Here is a 24,929-nt window from a genome sequence, read left to right as displayed (position 1 = left end):
GCCTGAAAAGTCGTTACCAAACAAAGGACAGTCTCACATAGTGATTTCGACAATGTCCAAATCCAGATCGTGAGCCTAACGCTCTAACCACTAGACCACGGAGGCTGTTAGCGTTAGTATTTGTCCTGTTTTGAAGCACATCACTGTCACTGTAAAACGGAGAGCGCCGGTTCGATTCCCGGTAACAGACTTGCACCAATGAGGTTAATTATCTTAAGTGCAGTTTTCACTAACACAGTCACGGCGAGTCGACTCACCTATCACGATGGTTTACAAGAAAACTGGATGACGCGTGGGTACTTAGGTCATCTTGCGATGAATGTACCTCTGACTACCCCATTTGGTAATATAATCGTGAGCATATGTTATGTCTTAAACTTATCCTCACGTTATTGAGTAGGCCAGCCTCTACAATTTGACTGTCTAACCCGAAGGGAGAACCACCTTAGTGACTAACCGTTAGCATACGTACGTTTCTTACTTTTAAAAAAAATTAACAGCCATGTGCAACGGTTTAACGTGCCTTCCGAAGCACGGACTCATCTTAATTTTAGATAATCATGTGATTTAAATAATTTCAATCTGCAATGACCTAACGAAGGTGGCAAAAGGAGACATTTTCACAAAGTTATTCGTGATATGTCCCGTGTCAGTTTCGAAGTACCTATTTGAGTTTACTTATAAGTACCTATTTGTAATGATATAATTTTTTTTATTTACATTAAAAAGAATGTTTTATTCCAGAGGAAAAAATAAAGCGGGCGGCTGGGGAAACTTCATCCTAGAGAAACTTCCAAAAACCCCGTTTGGTCTCAAAACTCTAAGGTAGATAGATACGTTTTAACAACCGCCTTTTATAATGAATTTTTCTTCTTGAACCAAATTAAGAGTACGAGTAACATGAAACCATGCTGCCCTCATACGTATACATAACGTACAGAGAGGTGTAAAACACCACATCGAAGCAATTCGTCTATAAAAGCAATATTGCTATTTGAAATTTGTTTTCATTGCGCACTTTCAATGCGTAGCTTAGCTAAGGGGCAAAAAAGTACATACTTATCGAGAAAACAGCAAAACACCTAAATATCTACTTTTGTAAAGTGTAGGATTAGTGAGGTAGCCTCATGTATTACTACATTAACACAATCAAGGTATCGTAAGGTTTTTTCTTTTTGCGAAGCAGAAGTCTAATGCAGAAAATGAATGAATTTTTGTGATATGTCCCCACCAGTAATCGAACCCGAGACCTCCGGTTCGTGAGCCCAACGCTCAACTACTGGACCACGGAGGTCATTCTTATAAAACCAGTTTTTTACTTAGTGTCCTGGGTATGAGTCCTTATACCTACGTAATAAGTATTATATTTTTACATTTTTTTTTATATGTCCAGGTCTGAAGATCTCAGTATACTGCAACTCGCCTCTAACGAAAAACCAGTCTATCGTGCATTCGGGTAATACTCATGAATTTATAAGTAGTCAACTAGTAAGTAAGATAACCGAACTCTTTCAGGTAATGACGATAATAAAAAATAAAAAATTAAAAAAACCCCGACCAAAAAGTACTCAATTATTATGACAAAAGGTTAAAAATGCTAAACCCTATAAAAAGCAAAAAATAACTTGTCCCACATATGCTTGCAAGCAAACTGAGCGTGTAACATTCCTATCACACTTAACAAACGACCTGATGACCTTGAAGACCTGAACCGATTTCCACCAAACATAGCTAAGAACACTCTCGACTGATATAACTTTCAAACAAAAAACAACCGCACTGAAATCGGACCATCCGTTTGGGAGCTACGATGCCACAGACAGACACATACACATTTACACAGACACGTCAAACTTGTAACTTATAACAACCCGTCGTTTTTGCGTCGGGAGTTAAAAAACTGCCTATTTCTCCCATCAGGTGTCGCTACTGTCAAGTGTTCTTAAATTTTGACAGTTCCCCATACTATTTGAGTAACCAAACAATTCTTTTGGTTATAAGTAATTTTACAATATAACCCTTTATGTAGCGTTTAACTGTAAAATCATAGTGCTATGTTAATACATAACAAAAGCATTCCTGAGAGGATGCGCTCTAGCGATTGAGCCTCAGGCCTGTTGTCTTAAATTTTGTACAGGGTGTGAGTCCTCTGTGCTCCCCATTTGTCCGGCCAAGTAGTTAATGCAATTTGTAGGAAATCTACAATATGTCACGTCAAAAAGAAAAGCGCGGGGTCTGGGGGCATCACAATTAGTATAAAAAAAATGACGTACTTATTTAATTTGACTATATCTACCTCTCTATCTTCAGACCATTAATGAAGGATTCACAGTATTGCATCAAACACTCACCAGCGTTAACGACTGAAGAGTTGTATCAAGATTTTGAGGATTACGACAAAAATATGATGAACTACGCAACAATGTCTCGAGATGACCGTTTCAAATATTACAAGAAAATCATCGCTAATTTAGAGGATAATTCTAAGTATGTGTTGTATACAATACATGTGTCTACTTAAGATATTTAGTTGTTAACGACCTCCGTGGTCCAGTGGTTAAGCGGAGGTCCTGGGTTCGATTCCCGGTGAGGACATATCACAAAAATTACTTTGTGGTCCCTAGCTTAGTTAGGACATTACAGGCTGGTCATCTCGTTGTCCGAAAGTAAGATGATCCGTGTTTCGGAAGGCACGTTAAGCCGTTGGTCCCGGTTGCTACTTACTGATGTAAGTAAGTAGTCGTCACATGAGCCATGACAGAGGCCGTTGGTGGCTCAACAGTAACCCTGACACCAGGGTTGATGAGGTTGGTAATCCACCTCACAACTTACACGATAGAAGATGAGAAGAAGTTGGTAAGCATTTTAGGGTCAAAATATATATTTTATGCCACATTGGTGCCAACTTGTAAACATCATCTTAATTGTATTTTAAGCTATACCTGTCATTGTCTTATCCGCCGAAATAGAAAAGGGCGGGTAATCGACAGGCATAAAATATACAGGGTGTTAGTGACATCGTAACGAATACTCAGGGGGATGATTCAGACCATGATTCTGAGTTAATATCAGGTTGAATTTTTCGTCGCAGAATTCATGTTTTTTTTTTAGATTTTTAAAATTATTTTCAATTCTATACTTTTGCGATGGAAAATTCCACTTGATATTAACTCAGAATAATCAGCTGAATCATCCCCCTCAGTATTCGTTACGATGTCACTTACACCCCACACAAGTACATACAGTAGTCATACAAGTAGGTATGGGTATTAGTGACAACGTAACGAATACTGAGGGGGATGGTTCAGACCATGATTCTGAGTTGATATCAAGTGGAATTTTCAGTCTGAATATTCATGAAAATTTTTGTGTCCTTTTTTATTATTTTTCGTTCCATACTTTTGCGACGGAAAATTCCACTTGATATCATCTCAGAATCATGGCCTCAATCACCCCTCAAAGTTTTCGTTACGATGTCACTAACAACCTGTATTATGGAAGATACGTCAATTTTAGGCACAATTATGAAACAACCTTCTAAAAATACAAATAATAATTTACTTAACTTTTTATAATCACATGCGGGCACGCGAGCTGTAACTTCTACCAGTTTAGCAGTTTTCTATGAAAACATAGTTAAAAGTCCCTATCACGTTGGTCTTTCAAAAAAGCTCGTTGAAATGTGGGTACTTAGTTCATCTTGGGATGGATGTACCTCGTCCCCATTGGGATATAGTCGATAGCTTATGTTATTTTAATGAATCTCATCTCGGCTCCCTAGCATGGGGTAAAAAGGCCACATTGAAGCTATTAATTTAAGAGCAGTATACTCGTACCTGTGGAGCTCGGTGGCGCAGCGGTTAACGCGCTCGGTCTGCGATTGTTGAAGTAAAGCAACTTTCGCAAAGGCCGGTCATAGGATGGGTGACCGCAAAAAAAAAGTTTTCATCTCGAGCTCCTCCGTGCTTCGGAAGGCACGTTAAGCCGTTGGTCCCGGTTGCATTAGCAGTCGTTAATAACCATCAATCCGCACTGGGCCCGCGTGATGGTTTAAGGCCCGATCTCCCTATCCATCCATAGGGAAGGCCCGTACCCCAGCAGTGGGGACGTTAATGGGCTGATGATGATGATACTCGTACCTAACTTTTTAACATACCCGTTTTGTTGACATTGCGCACTTACTTTCAAATGCGCAAATGTCAAATTGAAATATTGCTATTTTACATGAACCGCTTTAATATAGCCTTTTTAAACCCCAAAATAAACTTCAGTTCCAATATGTTTTAGAGTTAACGCCGAAAATAAAGAAGTAAACGGGAAAGAAAAGGAGGAAGAGAAGAATAAAAATAAGGATTTCTTAGACTTGGTCTTACAAATGCTGAAGAAGCAGAACCAGAAGACAAAAGACTCACTTCCTCGACCGGAAAAACTGATATATACCTATGATGATGATGATGATGAAGGAAAAGCCGACTAAACATACAGTAATGACATAGAATAAGGAAGAACAGCAACTCTCTGCTCCCCACCAGCGGTTGAGCTAGGTTTACCCCCCTCGGTCTTACTTTAGTCTTCAATCGCATGGATATCAATCGTCACACACACAGTTGCATGTGTAAGATTACGTCAATTTATATTGTCTATGTAAAACGAAGTGTTTTGCGGGGAGAAAACTTAATTTTACTTTAGTAATTCTAAAAGTTCTACCGTGCTCAACTCAATTTTACGTTTTTGAATAGCTAAGTTTTAAAATTGTAAAATTATAAATACCTAATGTAAAACTATGAATACCTATGAAAGTTTTTCTAGAATTGTCATTATTAGCTTTATGTATTTGTGCAACCAAATAAATAATAAATAAATTAATAGCACAAATAATTTCAAATAATAGCACACTTCGAAAATCAGTGGGGTTAAAAAAGTCACATTGATGCAATTAATCGAAAAAAGCAATATTGCTATTTGACATTTGCGCATGAAAAATAAGTGCACAAAAATGTTATACAGCAATATTGATCTTGCTATCTTGCGATTCGACTGTACCTACTAAATAGAGATGAGGTTGAGAGATAATTTAATAGTATACAGGGTGTCAGTGATAACGTACCGAATACTGAGGGGAATGATTCAGTTCATGAGTCTGAATTTATATCAAATGAAATGTCTGTTGCAAAATTCATGTTTTTTTTGTGATTTTATAAATTATTTTCAATTCTGTACTTTTGTGTCGAAAAATTCCACTTGATTATATTAACTCAGAATAATGAGCCAAATGATCCCCTTGGTATACGTTACGATGTCACTAATAAATCCCCTGGTAGTTTCGGCTTCCGAATACATTCCGCTTAGGGACGGTACTGAAAAGTATCGGCGTCCGAAAGACATAATATACGATCCCGACGACCCTATTACTCTAGCCACAGAGGCAGCCAATCAGCTCGCGACACCAAACACTTCAGGACCCCGATACCGACCCCGCCGGCGTGGTCGACGATTTCCCTCATTCAGCGCTTATCGCTATCGACCCACTAGGGTCGATTAATTCTTTCAAATATTTTTCCTCTCAGACGACGCCCTGAGCCGAGGTTCGCGCCCAACTGGACACCCTCAGGCCTGTTGTCTTAAACGTTGTATCGGGTGAGAGCCTTCAGCGCTCCCCATTTGTCCGGCCAAGTAGTTAATGCCATCTGCGGCAAATCTACAATAAGTCACCATAAAAAAAAAAGTTGTCACTAACACCCATATATACGTACTCGTATGGCTACGTGTACGAACTTGTACGGGGTCTAAGTGACATCGTAATGAAAACTTGGATTTGATATGAAATATGGAATTTCCTGACAGAAAATTCTTAAAAAAAATATTTTTTAAATTATTCTCAATTCCATACTTTTGCGACGGAAAATTCTCAAAAAACTCAGAAATTCAGAATCATGGTCTGAATCATCCTTGAAAGTTTTCGTTACGGTGTCACTAACATTAAGTAGGTTTACTAATGGTAAAGATGTGAGCGTAAGTATATAAAAAAAATGAAAATGGTTAAGGTTGTGTCGGACATAATTGAATTTAATGAATAATTATTAGGCCTTTTATATTCGAGTGCTCTTGATGACATAAGTATCTGCTTACTGACGTAATAGTATTGTCAGTGTTACCTACTCGTTTACATAAAAAAAGTATAAAATAAAAGTACTTACTTAATTTAAAACATAAACCTGTGTAAGGCATATTTTGTTGAAAGCATTGTTAGATTATAACTTCTGAAGTGGGCGCAAATAGAAAAACGGATGAGAAAAAACACTGTATTCAACGAATTTTATTGTAACTTTTTTGAAGTCGGTTTTTTTAATTATCTACTTTTCAGTTTTAACTATACTTAACAATCTGGAATGTTTTATTTTAATATTTTCTGTCTTTTTCACTGCTTTGCTTTCAGACAGCCTAATACTTACACGATTACAAATAAGATTTTTTATTACTATTCGTATCCATGCGAGGTAATTTAACTATAATTATTAGCTACAACTTATTAGACGTATGAGATTCTTCACGCCTCAGTCATCCTTATGGTGCCGTTACTTGGGGCACCGTTGCTTGGGGGGGCATTTTTAGGGGGGGCGTTCATAGTTAGGGTACCACTTGGGGCATTGGGGGTGTTGTCCAAAGCGCTGTTGCTTGGGGGTCTCATAGCGTGGTCAGCCTCCTTCTTTCTGCTGCGGCACTGGGCGACCCAAGTGGCGATGCCGATGAGAGCAGAGCACCCGGCTAGAGCTGCGCTGGCGCCGCCCACGTACACCGGAAAATCATCGTCTTGGAGAAGACATCTGCCGCCTTCACGCCACGCGCAGGTTTTCACTGCAAAATGCATTGAGAGTCAAATACTACCTTTTTTGACGAGGTTAATTTATTTTTGCTGTGGAGCAGCGTGGTGGAGTATGCTCCATACCCCTCCGGTTGATTGAGGGGAGGCAGTTGGGACGTATGTAGGCTATTTATGTATGTTATGTACCTATGTATCATTTCGTTTGTAACTAATACAACCGTTACGTTACAAACGTATTTACACCCAAATAAAAACAATTAAAATTCAATAGAACTTAATAGCATTAACGGTTCCTTCACATACACAATTGTACTGGAAAACAGTACAAAACCAAACCATGAAGTCAAAGTTGATCAGCGCCTGAGGGTCAAGATAAATTATGAAATTGTCATTACTAAATAAAGACAGAACTAAAACTAACGGAAATAATTTTCTTTTCTCTATTTTTATTTTTTTAGGTAAAAAAATCTATTTATGAATTTTAATCAAGAAAAACGAAATAATAAGTCCGACATTTTATCACGTTTTTCTATGACGTCACAGTGTGCCTTTTTAATTTCGTGTTTTGACGTTTAGTACTTAATAAGTAACTGATTTGACAAGTTGGAAACTAGCCTATTTATTGTAAATAGCATTAACTACTTGGCCGAACAAATGGGGAGCCCTGAGGGTTCTTTTCTTACCCGTTAATGGCATCACTCACCTTGTATGGCTAGGTAGGAGAAATGTACGAAGCAGAAAGTGACGACCAAAGTGACTGCAGTAGCGATGCCCACTGCGAGAGGCCGGTCACGGGGCTCCACTGTGCGCAGGAGTATCATACCCTTGCCTTGCAACGCCATCACTGCGAACACACGAGAGTTTAAAAATTTCGTGTTACACGAACTCTGCCTGCCAGATATTAGAAGAGCCGACCTCAAGTAGACGTGGGAAAAGGCCGGAAGAAGAGGGGGAAGAAAATTTTATCATCTCCGTTATTCGAAGGGTCCGCTTACCAAACCTGAGGATTTGAAAGGTCCGGTTTTTACAGAATTTAAGCGACTATCTGTATGACCTTCCAATTCCAACCCGCGAAGGGAAAACCAATACTATCAGGTCACATACCACCGAAACGCTATTGAAAATTTTAAATTCATCATTATTTCTAAATTTACAATTCAAAGAACAAAAATCACAGATCGGAATTTGACATCCAAGGATGCGCGCCCAGCACTATAAAATGAATTCGCTATTGTAAGTTAATTCGCCGCGCAGCCAGCCAAAGGCAAATCAAAATAATTTTCTTTGAGATTCAAAACAAAAATTAAAATAAAAAACACAGTTGCGAAATTTAAACATATAGCAACAAAAAAGACAGTTTCGTGTTTTACTTATTATTTTTTTTAATTTAAGTAATTAATTTTACTTATTGTAGTTTTGTCGCAAATGACATTAGCTACTTGGCCGGACAAATGAGGAACGCAAGTATATGGTCATTATATGGTAAGATAAATAGGTGGTTAGCCGTATCGCCGTCTATAATGATCGAGCCAAATGAGTAAAAAGCTATAAAAATACTTTTCTATGCTTTAAAACAAAATAATAGGTATAAGAATTTTAATACAAAAAAATGCATACCAGTGAGTGTAATGATGAGGAAGTAGAACATCCTGAAGAACTGTGAGGCGACATTGCAGTCGTTAATGTTGCACGCGCCGAAGCTGGCTCGCTGGAAGCCTTGGGTCGGCGCGCACGCGCAGCCACGCAGTACCCTGGAACGTGTTTTTTTTTATTTTAAATCTCTCTCAAAACAGACGATAGAAGTTATACCGTATCTTGACAAAAAAAAATTAACGTGTTACACTTAATTATGTACTACCTATTGAGGAGCTCGGTGGCGCAGCGGTAAACGCGCACGGTCTGCGATTGTTAAAGTTAAGCAACTTTCGCAAAGGCCGGTCATAGGATGGGTGACCACAAAAAGAAGTTTTCATCTCGAGCTCCTCCGTGCTTCGGAAGGCACGTTAAGCCGTTGGTCCCGGCTGCATTAGCAGTCGTTAATAACCATCAATCCACACTGGGCCCGCGTGGTGGTTTAAGGCCCGATCTCCCTATCCATCCATAGGGAAGGCCCGTGCCCCAGCAGTGGGGACGTTAATGGGCTGATGATGACGATGATGTACTACCTATATGCCTAGTTTTTACCATCCTAACGTGTAATTGGGATAGTTTCCTTTCAGCAGTAGTTGCTGTAAAAACGGGATATGTAGACGCTAGGGAGATGACGTCAGAACCTTATAATACTCACGTGACCCCAGCAATAGTGTCGATGCCCTCACAGCCTGCGTGACACGGAGACATGTATGTCGTGAGGTTGTCCAGCACACAGATGGGTTTGAACTCACTCCATGGAGACTGACAGCTGGAAACAAGGTTCCTCTCATGCTGAATGTGGCTAACAACATTAAGTTAACGCATCCTTTAAGGTGGCATACTAGCGATACGTTGAAATCTACATGTAGGTATCTAACTTTTGCTTTGTAACGTGACTTATTGTTGATTTGCCGCAATCACTACTTGGCGGCACAAATGGGGAGTGCTGGGGGCTCTCATCCGGTAAATAAATAAGGCAGGTCTGAGGGTGCCCAGTTGGACGCCAAGCTCTTAGTCTGAGAGGATTATGTCTATAAAAGAATTAATCGATCCTAGTGGGCCGCCAGCGATAACCGGTGGGGAAATATCGCAAAAATCACTTTTTGAGCCCTGGTTTTGTTAGGACATTGCAGACTGATCACTAGGATGTTAGAAAATAAAATCCGCGCTTCGAAAGGCACGTTAAGTCCCGATAAGGCAGGATGTAAGTACGTAATTGTAATGAGTCATAGGCCAGGCCAGAGGCCTTTGACGACTCAATAATACTCCAGGCACCAGGGTTGATGGGGTTAGTAATCCAGAGGTAATCCACCTCATAACCCACACGATAGAAGAATACTTATAGCGTGCAGTTCATTTAAAAAGCAATATTTCAATTTTACATTTGCGCATATAAAAGCAAGTGCAAACAAATGTCAAATAGCAATATTGCTTTTTGAGATGAATTGCTTTAACGTGGCCTTTTTAGGCCCCCAGTTCTTACTTACTTGCAGTGCCTGCTGCAATTCGGCTGCACGTAGTGACTGTCCAGACCCGCGACTTGCCCGCGGTCGCATGACACGGTCAGGGTGGCCAGGCAGTACGATATCACCAGCAAGATGGATGATAGTGTTGCCAGCTTAGCGCCAGACACCTTGTTGAACACCTCCGGTAGAGAGTAGACCAGCCCGTACAGCTGTTGGCGTGAAAATCATTGCCAGGTGTACCAATTAGTCAAATACGATACTTTTTATAAAACGTCAAAACGAACCTTTTTCAAAATAGTATTTGTATGAAATAACTATAGTACGAGAGTATTCTACACAAAACGCTCCAGGAGTAATGTAAAAAGGAGGTAACCCTATATTTTTAGAAGACCTTTTCAATCAGTGACAACTATAAACTGGTCCCATCGTGGTTGTCGATGACGTAGGGTTTGTTACTTTCCGCTCTCGTACCACTACTGCCATAAGAAAAAAAAATAGTTGAGAACTTTCTTCTTGATCCAGTCAACTACCAAAACTAGAAATTACTATTTACTTTGAAAACGCGACCTAGCGTACAAACCAGCAACGATCGTGTCGACGACGTCATCGTAATCAACGCACGTAGTTTGGTAGAATTTCCAAACTTCCACCTCCGTTTTAGGGAAGTGAGGGGATGGAAAGAGACAAAAAGTAGCCTTTGTCACATCATAGAAAGACGTGTAAAAATATCGAACTTTTTCTAGAAAGTTGTGTACTCACAGATACTGTTGTGAAGATGGCCAGCGTAGGCAACAGATACAGCTGACTCGCCAAAAAGTCGCCTGGCTCCAACACGAGATATTTCGCCTGCAACAATAATAGGATATATACCTTCATTTTGTAGACTATATTATATAGAAATGAATTTACTGTTCGTTAGTCAAATTCAAATTCAAAAATATCTTCATTCAGTAGGTAAAGTTACTCTTTGAATCGACAATATGTTACGTAACGAACGTCCCATCTGCCTAAAACTACTGCAGCTTCTCTCAGCCTGTATAGCCGGGAAAAATAAGCTGCAAGAAAAACCTTCGCACAGAGCCGACACGTTATCGAAAGTCGACAACGGGTTAAACGATTTGGCTAATTTTAGTCTAGAAATTTTCATGGAACTCCAGAAAAGGTTTAAACGTTGAGAAAATTATGGAAAACAATGTTCACGGGTCATCCAATAGTAAAGATATTCGTTTAAAAAACGAAATATTACTCATAATACCTTAACTATCTCGTCCTGATTCCATCCAAATCCCCAGATGGATCCGCAAAGAAGAGAAATACCAATAATCTGACCCATGATCATCTTCGACGTGAAGATGCGGTACGCACTCGATGATATACCTGCAAATTATCACTTATGTACCTACTTATTTATTATCTAAAGGGACTTGCTTGCTTGATATATATAAACAATACACTTATATTACTACTACTACACTTAGAATTCTGTCTAGCATCATCAACACTAATTTAAGAGCCACGCTCTTGTCGGTGCAGCATTCTCCATTCTTGTCTATCAAAGGCCAATTCCTTCACCTCCTTATAAGACACGACGTTTACCTTCTCTATGATCTGTTCCATGTAAGCTCTACTTGGTTTTCCCCTTCCTCTCTTTGCTAGCTTTCTAGCATATACGTACATATATGACACAAAAACAATCTCTTTTCTTTATAAATAACAGTCTGTAAATCACAGTTTTAAATTATTATGATAATTAAATACTAGTTTTAATAGTAGGGTTTCACGCGAACGAAGTCACGGGTTAGTTAGAAGCTGGTTAAATTATATTAGTAAGTACTTGTCAAAAAATTCACGAGTCCACAATTTCGGATTCAAATATTCTAGTGTCGTCCAAAACATTTCAATATTTCCTCATCATAATTAACTTACTCGTGTCACTTGGACATTTCTCAAGAGCCTGCGAAGACTCCGGCATCCTCCAGAACTGCAAAGCGTTGATAATCAGAGGAACCGCTATGGCCAAAACCGCCAGGATGCCAACCTCGAACTCACTACCCAGCAGCTTCGGTAAGAGAATGTACCCGATGACACGGATCATCACTATTACACCTGAAAAAAGAAAAACGTAACATAACACTCCAGTTTGTTCTCTCCACCTCTGTCTACCCTTTCGGGTATACAATACACCCACTCCAGCCCGCTATGTTTAAGTCCCATGTAATAAGGGGCCACAAATTCTGGTACCCACGTGATCCAAACATGAATTAAAACTCGTAAAGTTGAATTCAGTAGTGAATTGTCACGACATAGTATAAAACAAAGTCGCTTTTTCTTTTCGCTGTCCCTATATCCCTATGTACGCTTAAATCTTTAAAACTACGCAACGGCTTTTGATGCGGTTTTTTTAATAGATAGAGTGATTCAAGAGGAAAGTTTATGTGTATAATAACATCCATTAAACAGTGGAGAAATACTGTTATTGTTGAGGTTTTTAATGTGATGTCGTAAATAATTTCATTTTTCCTGAGCATTGCACCCGAGCGAAGCCGGGGCGGGTCGTAGTATATTATAATTATATTAAAAACTATACCACTAAAGAAGTCTGATTTTGATTTGACCGAAAAACATCTAAATACGGAGCTGCTAGGACTGGCCACCTTTGCCTACCCAGGATGGATGACAGAAAACATTATAATAGAATACGGTAGATATTCTACACGAGTGGCACGAATTCGTCAAACCGATATTTCTAGGAATTAAAATACATTAAAAACATGACGTCAAAAATAAATATCGTCTCCATATAGAATAGTCACTAACTACTAGCAATGAGTGTGATCTGTTATATACTTAATTAAGGCAATCGTATATTGTGCTAGTTAAATAATTAATGATTAATTTTAAATATGTATAAATAAGTCCCCAACTCTGTCGCATTAGGTTATCCTGTAAAGATAGTTGTTGTGAGTGAAATAAATAAATAAATAAATACTCTATATGCTTACCGGTCGCGGGAAGCCGCTGGATGCAGGCAGCGCAGGACCGATCGTCGTGGAGATCCTTGGGGGGGCCTATGCCCAGCAGTGGGCGTCGTACGGCTGATGATGATTGCTTACCGTAGTTCAAGGTGGAGTACTTGGGCTTGTGCTCATCGAACAGCAGGATGGAGTGACACCAGATGCCGGCGCGGCAGAAGGTGGTGGCCACTGCTACCATCACCAGCAGAAACAGCTGCAGCACCAGCTGCGAGCTATCGCCACGAACACCCGCGGTCGGCGAACAGTATTCTGTAGACATTTTTTTTGACGTGACTTATTGTAGGTTTGCCGCAAATGGCATTAACTATGTGGCCGGACAAATGGGGAGCGCTGAGGGCTCTCACCCAATGCAAAATTTGAGATAACACGCCTGAGGGTGCCAAGTAAACCTCGGGATTCTGTAGACAAAAACCAAAGAAAGTAAATACCTAAACATCCATTCTATGAGCTGTTGTCAAATGGCGATTGTTGGTGTGCGTCAAGCTAGCGGCCTCAAAAAAAAAATGGGCACGAAAAAATAATTTGACCATACCAAAAAATAGTACTCTTATTGAAAAAAATAGTACCTGTTGTAAAAAAATTAGTACCATCACGGTTCTGGATTTATAGCCATGTTTTATTGCACTTGCTAGCTTGACGGTGAGCGAAATTTGGCGAGAGTTAACGACAAGGTCTTTCGCTTTGATTTAAACGCCAAAAAATAGTATCGAAATAGTACTCACCCCCTGCAAAATACCGAAAGTAGTACTTCAACGGTTCCAAAGTTATAAAGGTAGTTCTTTGATCCCGCTAGCTTGACGTTTTGAAAATACCTATTATCTGGGGAATGCTTGCATACTTCAGTTTGTAACTAATGTCAATAAACTCGTATTAAATAGTACTCCCTACCATCATAATTTGGACCTGATTCTCTTTGTAGAAATATGTCAAAAAGTCATTATAACCTATGTCATACATTTATCAAGACGAGTACAGTCGCGAACAAAATTATTACACATGGTCAAGAATGTTGTCAGATTTCAGTATTTTTCCCCATTTTTGGGTAAAAATTGGTGAAGTGCCAGGGTTGTTAGATGAAAGTAATATCATTGTTGAAACTCTTTGAGTTATTCTACAAATACTGCAAATTGTTTATTAACAAACACTTCGATCCGTAACAAATTCAACATGAAGGTATAAATTATAAAATAAAACAGCAGATTAAAAATGTATTATGATGTATTAAAATCACAGATTGTTTTCGATAAGAACTAGACCCATGCAGCCATTTTCTATTAAAATTAGTGCATATGGGTGTATGCAATAGGAATTTTTTGTAATAGCAGCACTGAAGTGCAAAGAAATGGTAGGGTAGACCTCCAAAATGGCAATACTTACGAATAAATTGTGAGGTTATGTAATTGTCTACGTGACTGTATCAACAACAAATGTATGGCATAGGTTATGATGATTTTTTAACATTTCTACAAAGAGAATCGGATCAAAATTATGATGGTAGGGAGTACTATTTCATACGAGTTTATTGACATTAGTTACATACTGAAGTATGCAAGCGTTCCCCAGATAATAGGTATTTTCAAAACGTCAAGCTAGCGGGATCAAAGAACTGCCTTTATAACTTTGGAACCGTTGAAGTACTACTTTCGGTATTTTGCAGGGGGTGAGTACTATTTCGGTACTATTTTTTGGCGTTTAAATCAAAGCGAAAGGCCTTGTCGTTAACTCTCGCCAAATTTCGCTCACCGTCAAGCTAGCAAGTGCAATAAAACATGGCTATAAATCCAGAACCGTGATGGTACTAATTTTTTTACAACAGGTACTATTTTTTTCAATAAGAGTACTATTTTTTGGTATGGTCAAATTATTTTTTCGTGCCCATTTTTTTTTGAGGCCGCTAGCTTGACGCACACGATTGTTGGAAATAATAAATTGTACAAAACAATTTTATGCCAATGACATTCAACCAAATGAAACAAACGATTATAGCCTGGCCATAACACACACGCCTCATATACATAGATGCGTAAAGGCACAGCACTTTAAATATCGGCGTGTAAGCATTCATAATCCGCTATATGTTTAAAGGACTCCTGATCCCACCTGATCCAACCCCCTCGTCGACGCTAGGTATGAACATCAGCAGGAAGGCAGTGATCCCTGATACCAGGGTGCACAGCATGATCACGCGCCGTCTCCTGGTCGGCCACAGCAGCGCCCACATGGGTGTGATCACTGCCTCGAGGACCGCCAAAGATGCGATCAGGATATCTGTGAGAACATGTGTTTATTGATGAGAAAAATGTTCTGTTTTTATTTGGTTGCGTGAGTGCTTGATGGAGGATACAAGAATAAATAAAGGGCCTGTCCATACTAAACTGCCATTTTTTTAAAATGGCTGTGGAGTCCGATCCAGGAGCGACTGTATCGACCGCACAATTGGCATTTTAGTGAAGAGTAGTAGTGTAATGCCTCTTCTTCACAATCTGGAGTACAGACGAGCACATTCGATGGTTTACTAGGAGTTAGAATCTTACTGGCCCAGCTCGGTCTATAATCGCCGATATTAAAGGAGACATCATGTCGAAACCCACATTCCCAAGAAATGCATTTTCGGAGGTATGTGACCTAACCTGGCTGGTTTTTCCTTCCCGGGTCGGAAGGTCAGACAGGCAGTCGCTTCTGTAAAAAATCAGACCTGTCAAATCTTCTGGTTAGGTAAACGGACCCTGTTCCATTCTATATCTATTCTATTCTATTGTAATCCTATCACGGGCCCGGATTCAACGATTCATATTTGGATCATAAATGATGGTCACTCTGAGCGAAAAATGTGTTTCCTTAGTTACGATGTTTCCTTTTCCGTGAAAAACGGGATAATGCTAGGGAGATGATGAGTAGATAAGGCATGCCAGCTGGTAAATTGACAAGTGCGTAATTCCTAGGAGCATGTGCGAAACACGAGAGTAGAATTTCGTGATCTCTGCATCTGTGGAAAATTGTCGTGTTCTTCTGAACCTACCGGCAACGTACGGCGGCATCAAGCCAAGCCGGATGATCTGCCAGAGGATCCAGTAGGCACAGAAGTCGATCATCATGATTGTAAAGACTGCTGACGCGGTGACACCGCGCAGGTCCCCAGACTTGATCTTCCCGAGGAAGAAGCAGGAACGCATGCGCCGCGGTACTGTGGAGAAGGAACATTCTTTAAACAACAGCCTCCGTGGTTTAGCGGTTAGAGCGTTCGGCTCTCTATCTGAAGGTCCCAGGTTTGATTCCCGGTAGGGGAATATCACTAAAATCCCTGGTTTAGTCAGGACATTCGGGTTGATCTCAGGTTGTCCAGATAGCAATATTCATTACCTGAAAGTAAGATATTGCCGTGCATCAGAAGGCATGTTACGTCGTTGGTCCAGACTACTATTTACTTAAGTATAACATTACATAAACTGCCTATTCACGGCCCACTGCTGGGCTCAGACCTCCCCTCAATCAACTGGAGGGGGTATGGATGTCCATCACGCTGATCAATTGCGGGTTGGTGGGTGTTTTTACAGGCTAATAGCCGGGACCAACGGCTTATTTTATCAGACAATCATGTGATTCAAGCCTGTAAAGCCATTAACTAACAAAAGACAGTCTCACAAAATGATTTCGACAATGTCCCCATCGGGAATCGAACCCGGACCTCCAGATCGTGAACATAACGTTCTAACCACTAAAACACGGAGGTTGCTGTGTGTGAACAAAAAAACACAAACTCTTATTTAGTAGTTTAGTAGTAACATAAACATAAACTGCCTATATACGTCCCACTGCTGGGCACAGGCCTCCCCTCAATCAACCGGAGGGGGTATGGAGCATACTCCACCACGCTGCTCCAATGCGGGTTGGTGGAGAGTTTAGTAGTAGATAAAACTAACTCACATGTATTCCCCCTAATAAAACTTTGCGCCTCCATTTTTGCCCAAAAAAACACTACTTAATCACTTTTTCATGAACTTATTTCTACCGTGCTTTCGCTCCACAACTTTGCTATTTGAATGCTATCTATAAACTATAAGTTTCGTATTTCAAATTGCGTCCATAGTGATATCTATAAAATATTAGTCATAAGTACCTATTATCACAACACACTATATAGAGATAGTAAGTTTGTTTGTTTGTTTAAGAGTCCACTTTCACGATTAAGCGGCTGAACGGCCAGGGCTTTAGCTAACTCGCGACAACAAACACTTCAGGTTACCGACCCCGCGGGCGTGGTGGGCGATTTCCCCCATTCAGCGCTTATCACTCGCTAGGTTCAATCTTCTTCTATCGTGTTGTGAGGTGGATAACCAACTCCATCAACCTTGGTGTCAAGGTTACTATTGAACCGCCAAAGGCCCCTGACATGGCTCGTGTAACGACTACTAACTTGCATCAGTAAGTAGTTACCAGGACCAACGGCGTAACGTGTCTTCCGAAGCACGGACAATCAGGTGATCAGCCTGTAATGTCCTAACAATGATAAACGATGCATATTTATGTCTGTTATCTATGAAATTATAAGACAAGTATGTACAGCGCCATCTAAATTTTTATTTGGAACGTAGCCTAGAAAGTCTGTCATTGCAGGGACGGACTAAGTCGGTAGGCGGTTCACGGACCTACATATTTTTGTGCAGGCCGGTGAGATGTCGGTGAGTGGCTTCTCGTTTCCCCGGTGTCTAACAGGGGTGTACTCAATTTTATTTTTTTTATATTATACTTACCTCCTATTATCATTTCTAACATAGTGTGTAAGATTTTCTTTTGTACTAACCATCTATGGACTTTTTTGTCTGCAAATAAATGTTGTTTTTTTTTTAAGTGCGCGATATAACCGTAGTCTACAGACGACGTCACGTGCGAGTGTTAGCACAAAATAAAGAAACAACCATAATACATTGACTTTACAGTATTACTCATTGTTTGTAATCTCATTTCACAAAGTGTTTTGTCATGTTCTTATCCTTACATATATTAAAATTTAGGGTTCCTTAACCATAATAAGTATAAGAAAAACTTGGGTGTCATACACTGATAAACCATAACCAACAGACTCACATACGGTAAGGAGGTTTTTCTAAAAAAGACTCCATACCATGTTATAAATACGTATACATTAATTTACATAGACGCCATCTAATTTTATTTTAAGTTATACCTGTCATTTTCTTATCTGCTGAAAAAGAAAGGGACACGTAATCGACAGGCATAAAATTTATGGAACAATTGTCAATTTTAAACACATACCTATAATAAATACATTGGCTTATAACCCGACAGAATTAAATTGACAGCACACGTCAAACGGTTTGCATACCAACGAGATACCTTTTTTCATTAACTCATTCTTGCTAAAATTAAGAGCTTCGTTCCTTCAAATTAAGATGTTATGGCTGTACAAATAAAGTATAATGTCGGTTGTTCAGTGTCCTTACACGCTGTCGCTTGTGATTAGATGCACTTTTTTACATAGATTGGTTGTCTAAATGGTGTCCTAGCAATACCGTAAGAAAACGCACGCAGACCTTGGATGAACCCTAGTTTATCTTATCTGTCTTAGGACCATAGGGCGTCACAGGCCAATACCGTGCCCTCTAGATATGTTTCTAGTACAGACTTGTATCGTTTGAATTTTATTGATAATACATTAATTTTAAATAAACTAATTTTAATTTTTTTTTAAATTATAATAAACGTTTCTTTCTTTCTTTCTGTACTGGAAACTTCAAACCAAATCAAATCGCAAACTAAACCTCTATGACGGCAGCGTTTATTTTGGTCTTAGAGCGATTCTTTTCTTCTTCTATCGTGTAAGTTGTAAGATAGATTACCAACCTCAACCTGGTGTCAGGGTTATTATTCAACCGCCAAGACCCCTGACTCATGGCTCATGTAACGACTACTTACTTCTTTAAGTAGTAACCAGGAGCATCGGCTTAACGTGCTTTCCGTAGCACGTCACCTTACTTTCAGGTAATCTGGTAATCAGCCTGCATATTACTTTTTGTGTGATTCAGCCTGCAATGTCCTAGCCGATGTGCGTCGCTGGTATTGAATGTGAATAAAAACACATGCTTGAATATTTAGAATGGACTGTATTAATTAAATTTTACAAAAAGTGGAAAAATGCAACACCCATCGCCATGATTCCGTCTGGCAAAGTGATTTCTGTAATATCCGCATCAGGAATCGAAGCTGGACCTCCAGATCGTAAGCCCAATGCTCTAACCCTGGCCCATGGAGGATGTCAAGTGGTTTATAGAACATCAAAATAAAAAGTAAGAACCTACGGAACTCTATCTGCACAGTTCCGCGACGATCTTACTCGTATACTTTTTGCTTATCCTAATAATAGGAAATATATAAAGATATTAGACTTCATATTATTTCTTCATATTTTTTCTTTTTTTTAAAGTAGCATGGAAAATGCTGCATCGACAAGAGCGTGGCTCTTAAATTGATGATGATGATGATTATTTCTTATTACTAAATATTGTTTTTTTCTGATGAATACTCGGGAAATACTCTATTTGTCCATTCGCTTATTATCATACTGATTGGAACATATTAGCAATGATACAATATAGACTATTGCTAAACGTGTTTTGATACATAACACAACAAAGCATCACGCCTGTATCCCCAAAGAGGTAGGCAGAGGTGTGTACAGTCATGAACAATATCATGTACCCACTTTAGAACCCTGTCGCATTATCATATTTGTCATTAAATGAGACTTACAGTTCAATTTGTCAAAATAGTTAATGTGACATGGTTTCAAAGTGTATACATATTAGTAATAAGTACAGATTGTTTCCTTGCAATTATTAGGAAGAGGTGTGCATCGCTATTGAGGCGCTTACGTTCCAGCTCAAACGGCATTCTGAGCGTGTTGACTGATAGGTGGGACTCCCCACTGCTGGGCCACTGGATGCGCTTACATACTGAAGTGGACTTGCAGATACCGGTGACCAGGCGGTGGGAACCTGCTTATTAGTAATGTGTTGTGTTAATGTGTACGTTTTCTTGTTGTTTATAATTGTCGAGCCGTGTCGTGTGTAAATGTTATTTTATTTTTATCGTTCTATTACTAACACTAGATTAAGTTGTTTATTGCTTGTTACTAACCACTATGGAACATGTCCGAAATAAACTCTTTTTATTTTATTTTTTATTTTTTTATTAGTGCTCGTGACCGTACCTACATCAATGACTGAAATGAACAGTTTGATATTAAGATTCTCACTTACTAATCTTCTCTTCTTCTATCGTGTGGTGTCAGGGTTACTATTGAGCAGCCAAAGGCCCCTGACTCATGTAACGACTACGTAAGTATTAGTAAGTAGTACACGGGACCAACGGCTTAACGTGCCTTCCGAAGCACGGATCGTCTTACTTTTGGACAGTCAGTTGATCAGCCTGTAATGTCCTGACCAAACTAGGGTAAACCAGACTAAAGTGTTTTTTGTGATATGTCCCCACCGGGATTCGAACCCAAGACCTCCGGATCGTGAACCCAACGCTGGGCCACGGAGGCCGTTACTTACTAATGAAAACATATTCGAATTTTTGCTAACAAAACCTCGCAATAAACTCACTAGGGGCAGTTCAGGTAAAAAATTGTGGTCTCAAATTTTTACCCGAAATGAAAATAATTAATTAAATTAAGTTTTTAAACTTTCGCAAAGGCCGGTCATAGGATGGGTGACCACAAACAAAAAAAAAAGTTTTCATCTCGAGCTCCTCCGTGCTTCGGAAGGCACGTTAAGCCGTTGGTCCCGGCTGCATTAGCAGTCGTTAATAACCATCAATCCGCACTGGGCCCGCGTGATGGTTTAAGGCCCGTTCTCCCTATCCATCCATAGGGAAGGCCCGTGCCCCAGCAGTGGGGACGTTAATGGGCTGATGATGATGATGATGATGATGAAGATTTTAAATTAAATTCTCATTACAATGTGATTTTTCAATATATGCCGACGATATGTTCGTGGTCCGTTTGAAAGATGAAGATATATATTATAGAGGTAACTCCAATTCCACTACGAATTCAAAATTCGAAATTACCACTAGTGGGTCCGCACAAAGTAAGTAGGTCGGCGGTCCGGATTTGAAATTCGAACGTCCGCCATTTGGACCACAGATACAGAGTTATTTATGCCTTATCGGCAAGCATTTTTCCTAAATCCGGCATTCTAACATGTTAACTTGCTCGACAACTTAATACGTCACCAAAATAAAAATAGAATCAAAAAACCAGATGTGATTAAAATACAATGAATTATGTGTAGGAAAATGTTTCTAGAATAAGTATAATAAATTATTAAGTTCATATTATTATGTTGATTTCTCAAGTTTAGTTTGTTAGATGAATGGCAATTTTAAATTTGCATGCCAATTCTTGGCTGAATGTGCTGAGACCGATGACAACACTGTAATATCTTGTAACACGCAACATTCACAAATAAATATATTTGTATTTGTAAAACACATAATGCGCCTTTTCATCCTCTTTCTTCTATTCCGTGATCCTGACACATTCATTCAAGAGCTAGTATGAGCCATTGGACGATTGTTGGGAGACCTAGGTCAATGCGCAGATTTTCATTGCGAAGGAACCACGGAACTCCATGTAATGTTAACATTTACCCCCCAAATTTCGTTCGCGTTTTCTTGTCGCTTCCCAGCTCAGCTCTGTGTGCATAGCTAAGATCTTTAGATTTTAAAACGAAAGACAAGTGTAGGCAGTAGGCGGGCAATTGATATAAATAGCACAATTACCCGGACCCCTCTTGGAACGACTTCACCAGAAACGACGCGGGAACACTGCTCATGTCATGACCTCAACTTCCTAACGATTATCCAATGTACTTATTTAGACTTTTTTGAAGAGCTTCTGGTTTCGTGGTCTAGGTCAATAGTCATAGGTACTTACACGTAGGAACTGTCGAGCACCTAATGACCCTCGTTCGTTCATCATGTGTATTTAGGTTGTAAGTACAATAAAATTCCGAAGTCATTTACATGTATGAATATGAACAAATTCAGAGCAATTCATCAATAAGAAAGTAATGTTGCATTTGCGTATATAAAAGTAAGTGCGCAATGCAAACAAATGTCAAATAGCAATATTTATATATTTATTTACTTATATTGCTAATTATATTTCTTATTTATATTGCTTATATATCGCTTTCTTAGATGAATTGCTTCGATGTGGCTATTTTAACCCCCTCTTGCTTGCACAAAAAAGTTTTTATGACGTCAAAGAATTTTCGAATGAAAACAAATAATCATTTTATAGACCTATATATACTTATTCAATAGATTTTTGTTCTTTTTTCGCTCATTCTTCACTAAAAAGATCTCAGAATAAATTCTTAATTTTACTTTCATTATCGTAGATCATAAAAAAGTTATTATTACATTACTTGTACATTTAAAGTTATTTAATTGCCTGTGTGAAATGTGTATATAACTGCAAAGGGCAAATTTCTCTCTCTCTCTCTCTCTCTCTCTCTCTCTCTGTTTAAGAGCTGCGCTCTTGTCGGTGGAGTAACCGCCATTCCTCTCTTCTTCCCGCCAAAACCTCACCTTCACCTCTCGATACGACACGACCTGCACCTTCTCTTTTATTTGTTTCATAAATGTTATCCTAGGTCTACCCCTTCCTCTCTTCCCTTCAATTTTTCCTTCGTGTCGTATCAGGTGGCCAATCATATTTCCTCTCCGGTTCTCTATAGTCTTCAATATGGTTCTCTTTTCTTCAACTCTTTCCAGCACTTTTTCATTTGACACCATTTCAGTCCAGCTTATACCCTCCATCCTCCGCCAACACCACATCTCAAACGCTTCCAACCTCTCTCTGTCTCTCTGTGTCATAGTCCACGTTTCACTTCCATAGAGTGCAATGCTCCAAATATATGATTTAATAAACCGTAAAAAAAGGGCAAATTTAGTGAGACGGAATTTACATAGAACTTTAACTGCAACATTTATTTATAACTGCACTGTACCTAAATTTATACACAATTCAAATCTTTATCTTTTATCTTTCTTTAATGTTTAAAATAAGTGCATCAGTATCAGTGTTAGAAAGAAAATAGGTACTTACTAATAAAAAAGGAGTTACACTACGTCCCGTAACGTAATAACTTATTATTATTCTTAACCTCACTACTACAATTACTTATTACTTCTAATTACCCCATTGGGACAGCCTCCGTGGTCTAGTGGTAAGAGCGTTAGGCTCACGATCTGGAGGTCCGGGTTCGATTCCCGATGGGGACATTGTCGAAATCACTTTGTGAGACTGTCCTTTGTTTGGTAAGTGTCATATTTTACGTCATGCAACACTGACAGCTAATGTCATTGTCAAATGTCATTCCTCTCTCTCTCTATTGTCAACTGCACTAGGCATGGCACATTAATTTTCTATTGTTTTTTGCAATCAAAATAAATCCGTGTAATCATGTGAAATTGAGTATATAAACAATGTTAACAATGACAGGGATAAACAGTTTTTCATTACAGTGCATATGGACAGTAATCCCATACAAATGGAATTTGACAGCGGTTCTGCAGTTTCAATTGTTAATGAACAAACTTACAAAAAATATTTTAAAGCTTTGCCCTTATATACAAGTGATGTGAAATTGTGTACCTATTCTAATGATTTTCTAAATGTTTTAGGATTCTGCTACATAAAATCCATTATCATTGGAACTGAGGTCAAGAACAATTTGAAGCTTTACATAGTAACTGGGAACAAGACACCTCTCCTGGGCCGTGAGTGGATTAGAGTTTTCACATGGAGTAATTTATCTTCAGTCATACATAATGTCAATTATGTAACAGGTACCACCTCTAATATTTCTCACTCCTCCTTGAAATCTTTATTTACAAAGTATAGTTCATTGTTTGATGACAAAAATGTAGGAGAGATCAAGGGTGATCCCGTTGCACTTCATTTAAAACCAGATTCTAAGCCAATATTTTTCCGGGCTAGGCCTGTGCCTTTCGCTATAAAGGACAGGGTAGAACAGGAGATAGATAACCTAGTTAAAGATGGGGTTTTAGTTAAAGTAGATTACAGTGAATATGCTACTCCAGTTGTACCTGTAGTTAAGGCCAATGGGAAAATTAGGTTATGTGGGGACTACAAAATAACTGTCAACCAACAGTTAATAGTTGATGAACATCCTTTACCTACTTCTGAAGAATTATTCAATGGTTTAGCTGGAGGTAATACATTTACTAAGATTGACTTGCGCAATGCTTATTTAAATTGGAAAGTTAGAGAAGAGGATCAGCACCTCTTGACCTTGAATACTCATAAGGGACTTTATAAATGTACACGTCTTATGTTTGGATTAAATTGTGCTCCAGCTAAATGGCAAAGAAAGATCGAAAACATTTTAAAAGGAATACCTGGTGTTCATTGTTTTATTGACGACATTAGAGTGACTGCACCTACAGATGAGGAGCATTTGGAACGCCTAGATTTGGTTTTTGCTAGGTTGTCTGACTATGGCTTGAAAGTCAACTTAGAAAAAAGCGAATTTATGAAAAATGAGATTGAATACTGTGGGTATAAAATTAGTAAAAAAGGAATTCATAAAAGTGACTCTAAAATAAAGGCAGTTACAGACGCTCTTCAACCAACTAATGTCAGTGAGTTACAATCACTCTTAGGGATGGTTAACTATTACGGTAGGTTTTTCCCTAATCTTAGTGATACTCTAGAGCCATTACATGAGTTATTACGTACCGGTGCCAAATGGCAATGGTCTGTTAAATGTGAAAAAGCCTTACAAACAATTAAAAGGCAAATGGCTTCGGATACAATACTTACTCATTACTCACCTGACTTACCATTAGTTCTAGCAACCGATGCATCGCCGACTGGGGTTGGAGCAATCCTATCTCATGTCATGCCGGATGGTACTG

The 24,929-nt window shown here is 39.0% G+C and overlaps 1 protein-coding gene across 1 annotated transcript; it reads right to left on the bottom strand.

The window, feature by feature from the left end:
* Positions 1-6,288: 6,288 nt before the first annotated feature.
* LOC126380314 (uncharacterized) lies at positions 6,289-17,030 on the bottom strand. The gene is made up of 12 exons (XM_050029645.1): positions 16,881-17,030; positions 15,976-16,140; positions 15,057-15,224; positions 13,035-13,205; positions 11,848-12,027; positions 11,177-11,298; positions 10,681-10,767; positions 9,943-10,130; positions 9,111-9,224; positions 8,441-8,574; positions 7,527-7,667; positions 6,289-6,855 (listed from the first exon to the last, which is right to left on the bottom strand). Exons 1-12 carry the CDS (start codon positions 16,912-16,914, stop codon positions 6,548-6,550), a joined length of 1,812 nt encoding a protein of 603 aa, XP_049885602.1. The 5' UTR covers positions 16,915-17,030; the 3' UTR covers positions 6,289-6,547.
* Between the last annotated feature and the right edge of the window lie 7,899 nt (positions 17,031-24,929).

The sequence above is a fragment of the Pectinophora gossypiella genome, chromosome Z, assembly GCF_024362695.1.
Source record: "Pectinophora gossypiella chromosome Z, ilPecGoss1.1, whole genome shotgun sequence".
Lineage (NCBI taxonomy): Eukaryota > Metazoa > Arthropoda > Insecta > Lepidoptera > Gelechiidae > Pectinophora > Pectinophora gossypiella.
Note: the sequence above shows the minus strand (reverse complement) of the source record. Positions and strands in the feature narration are given on the sequence as shown.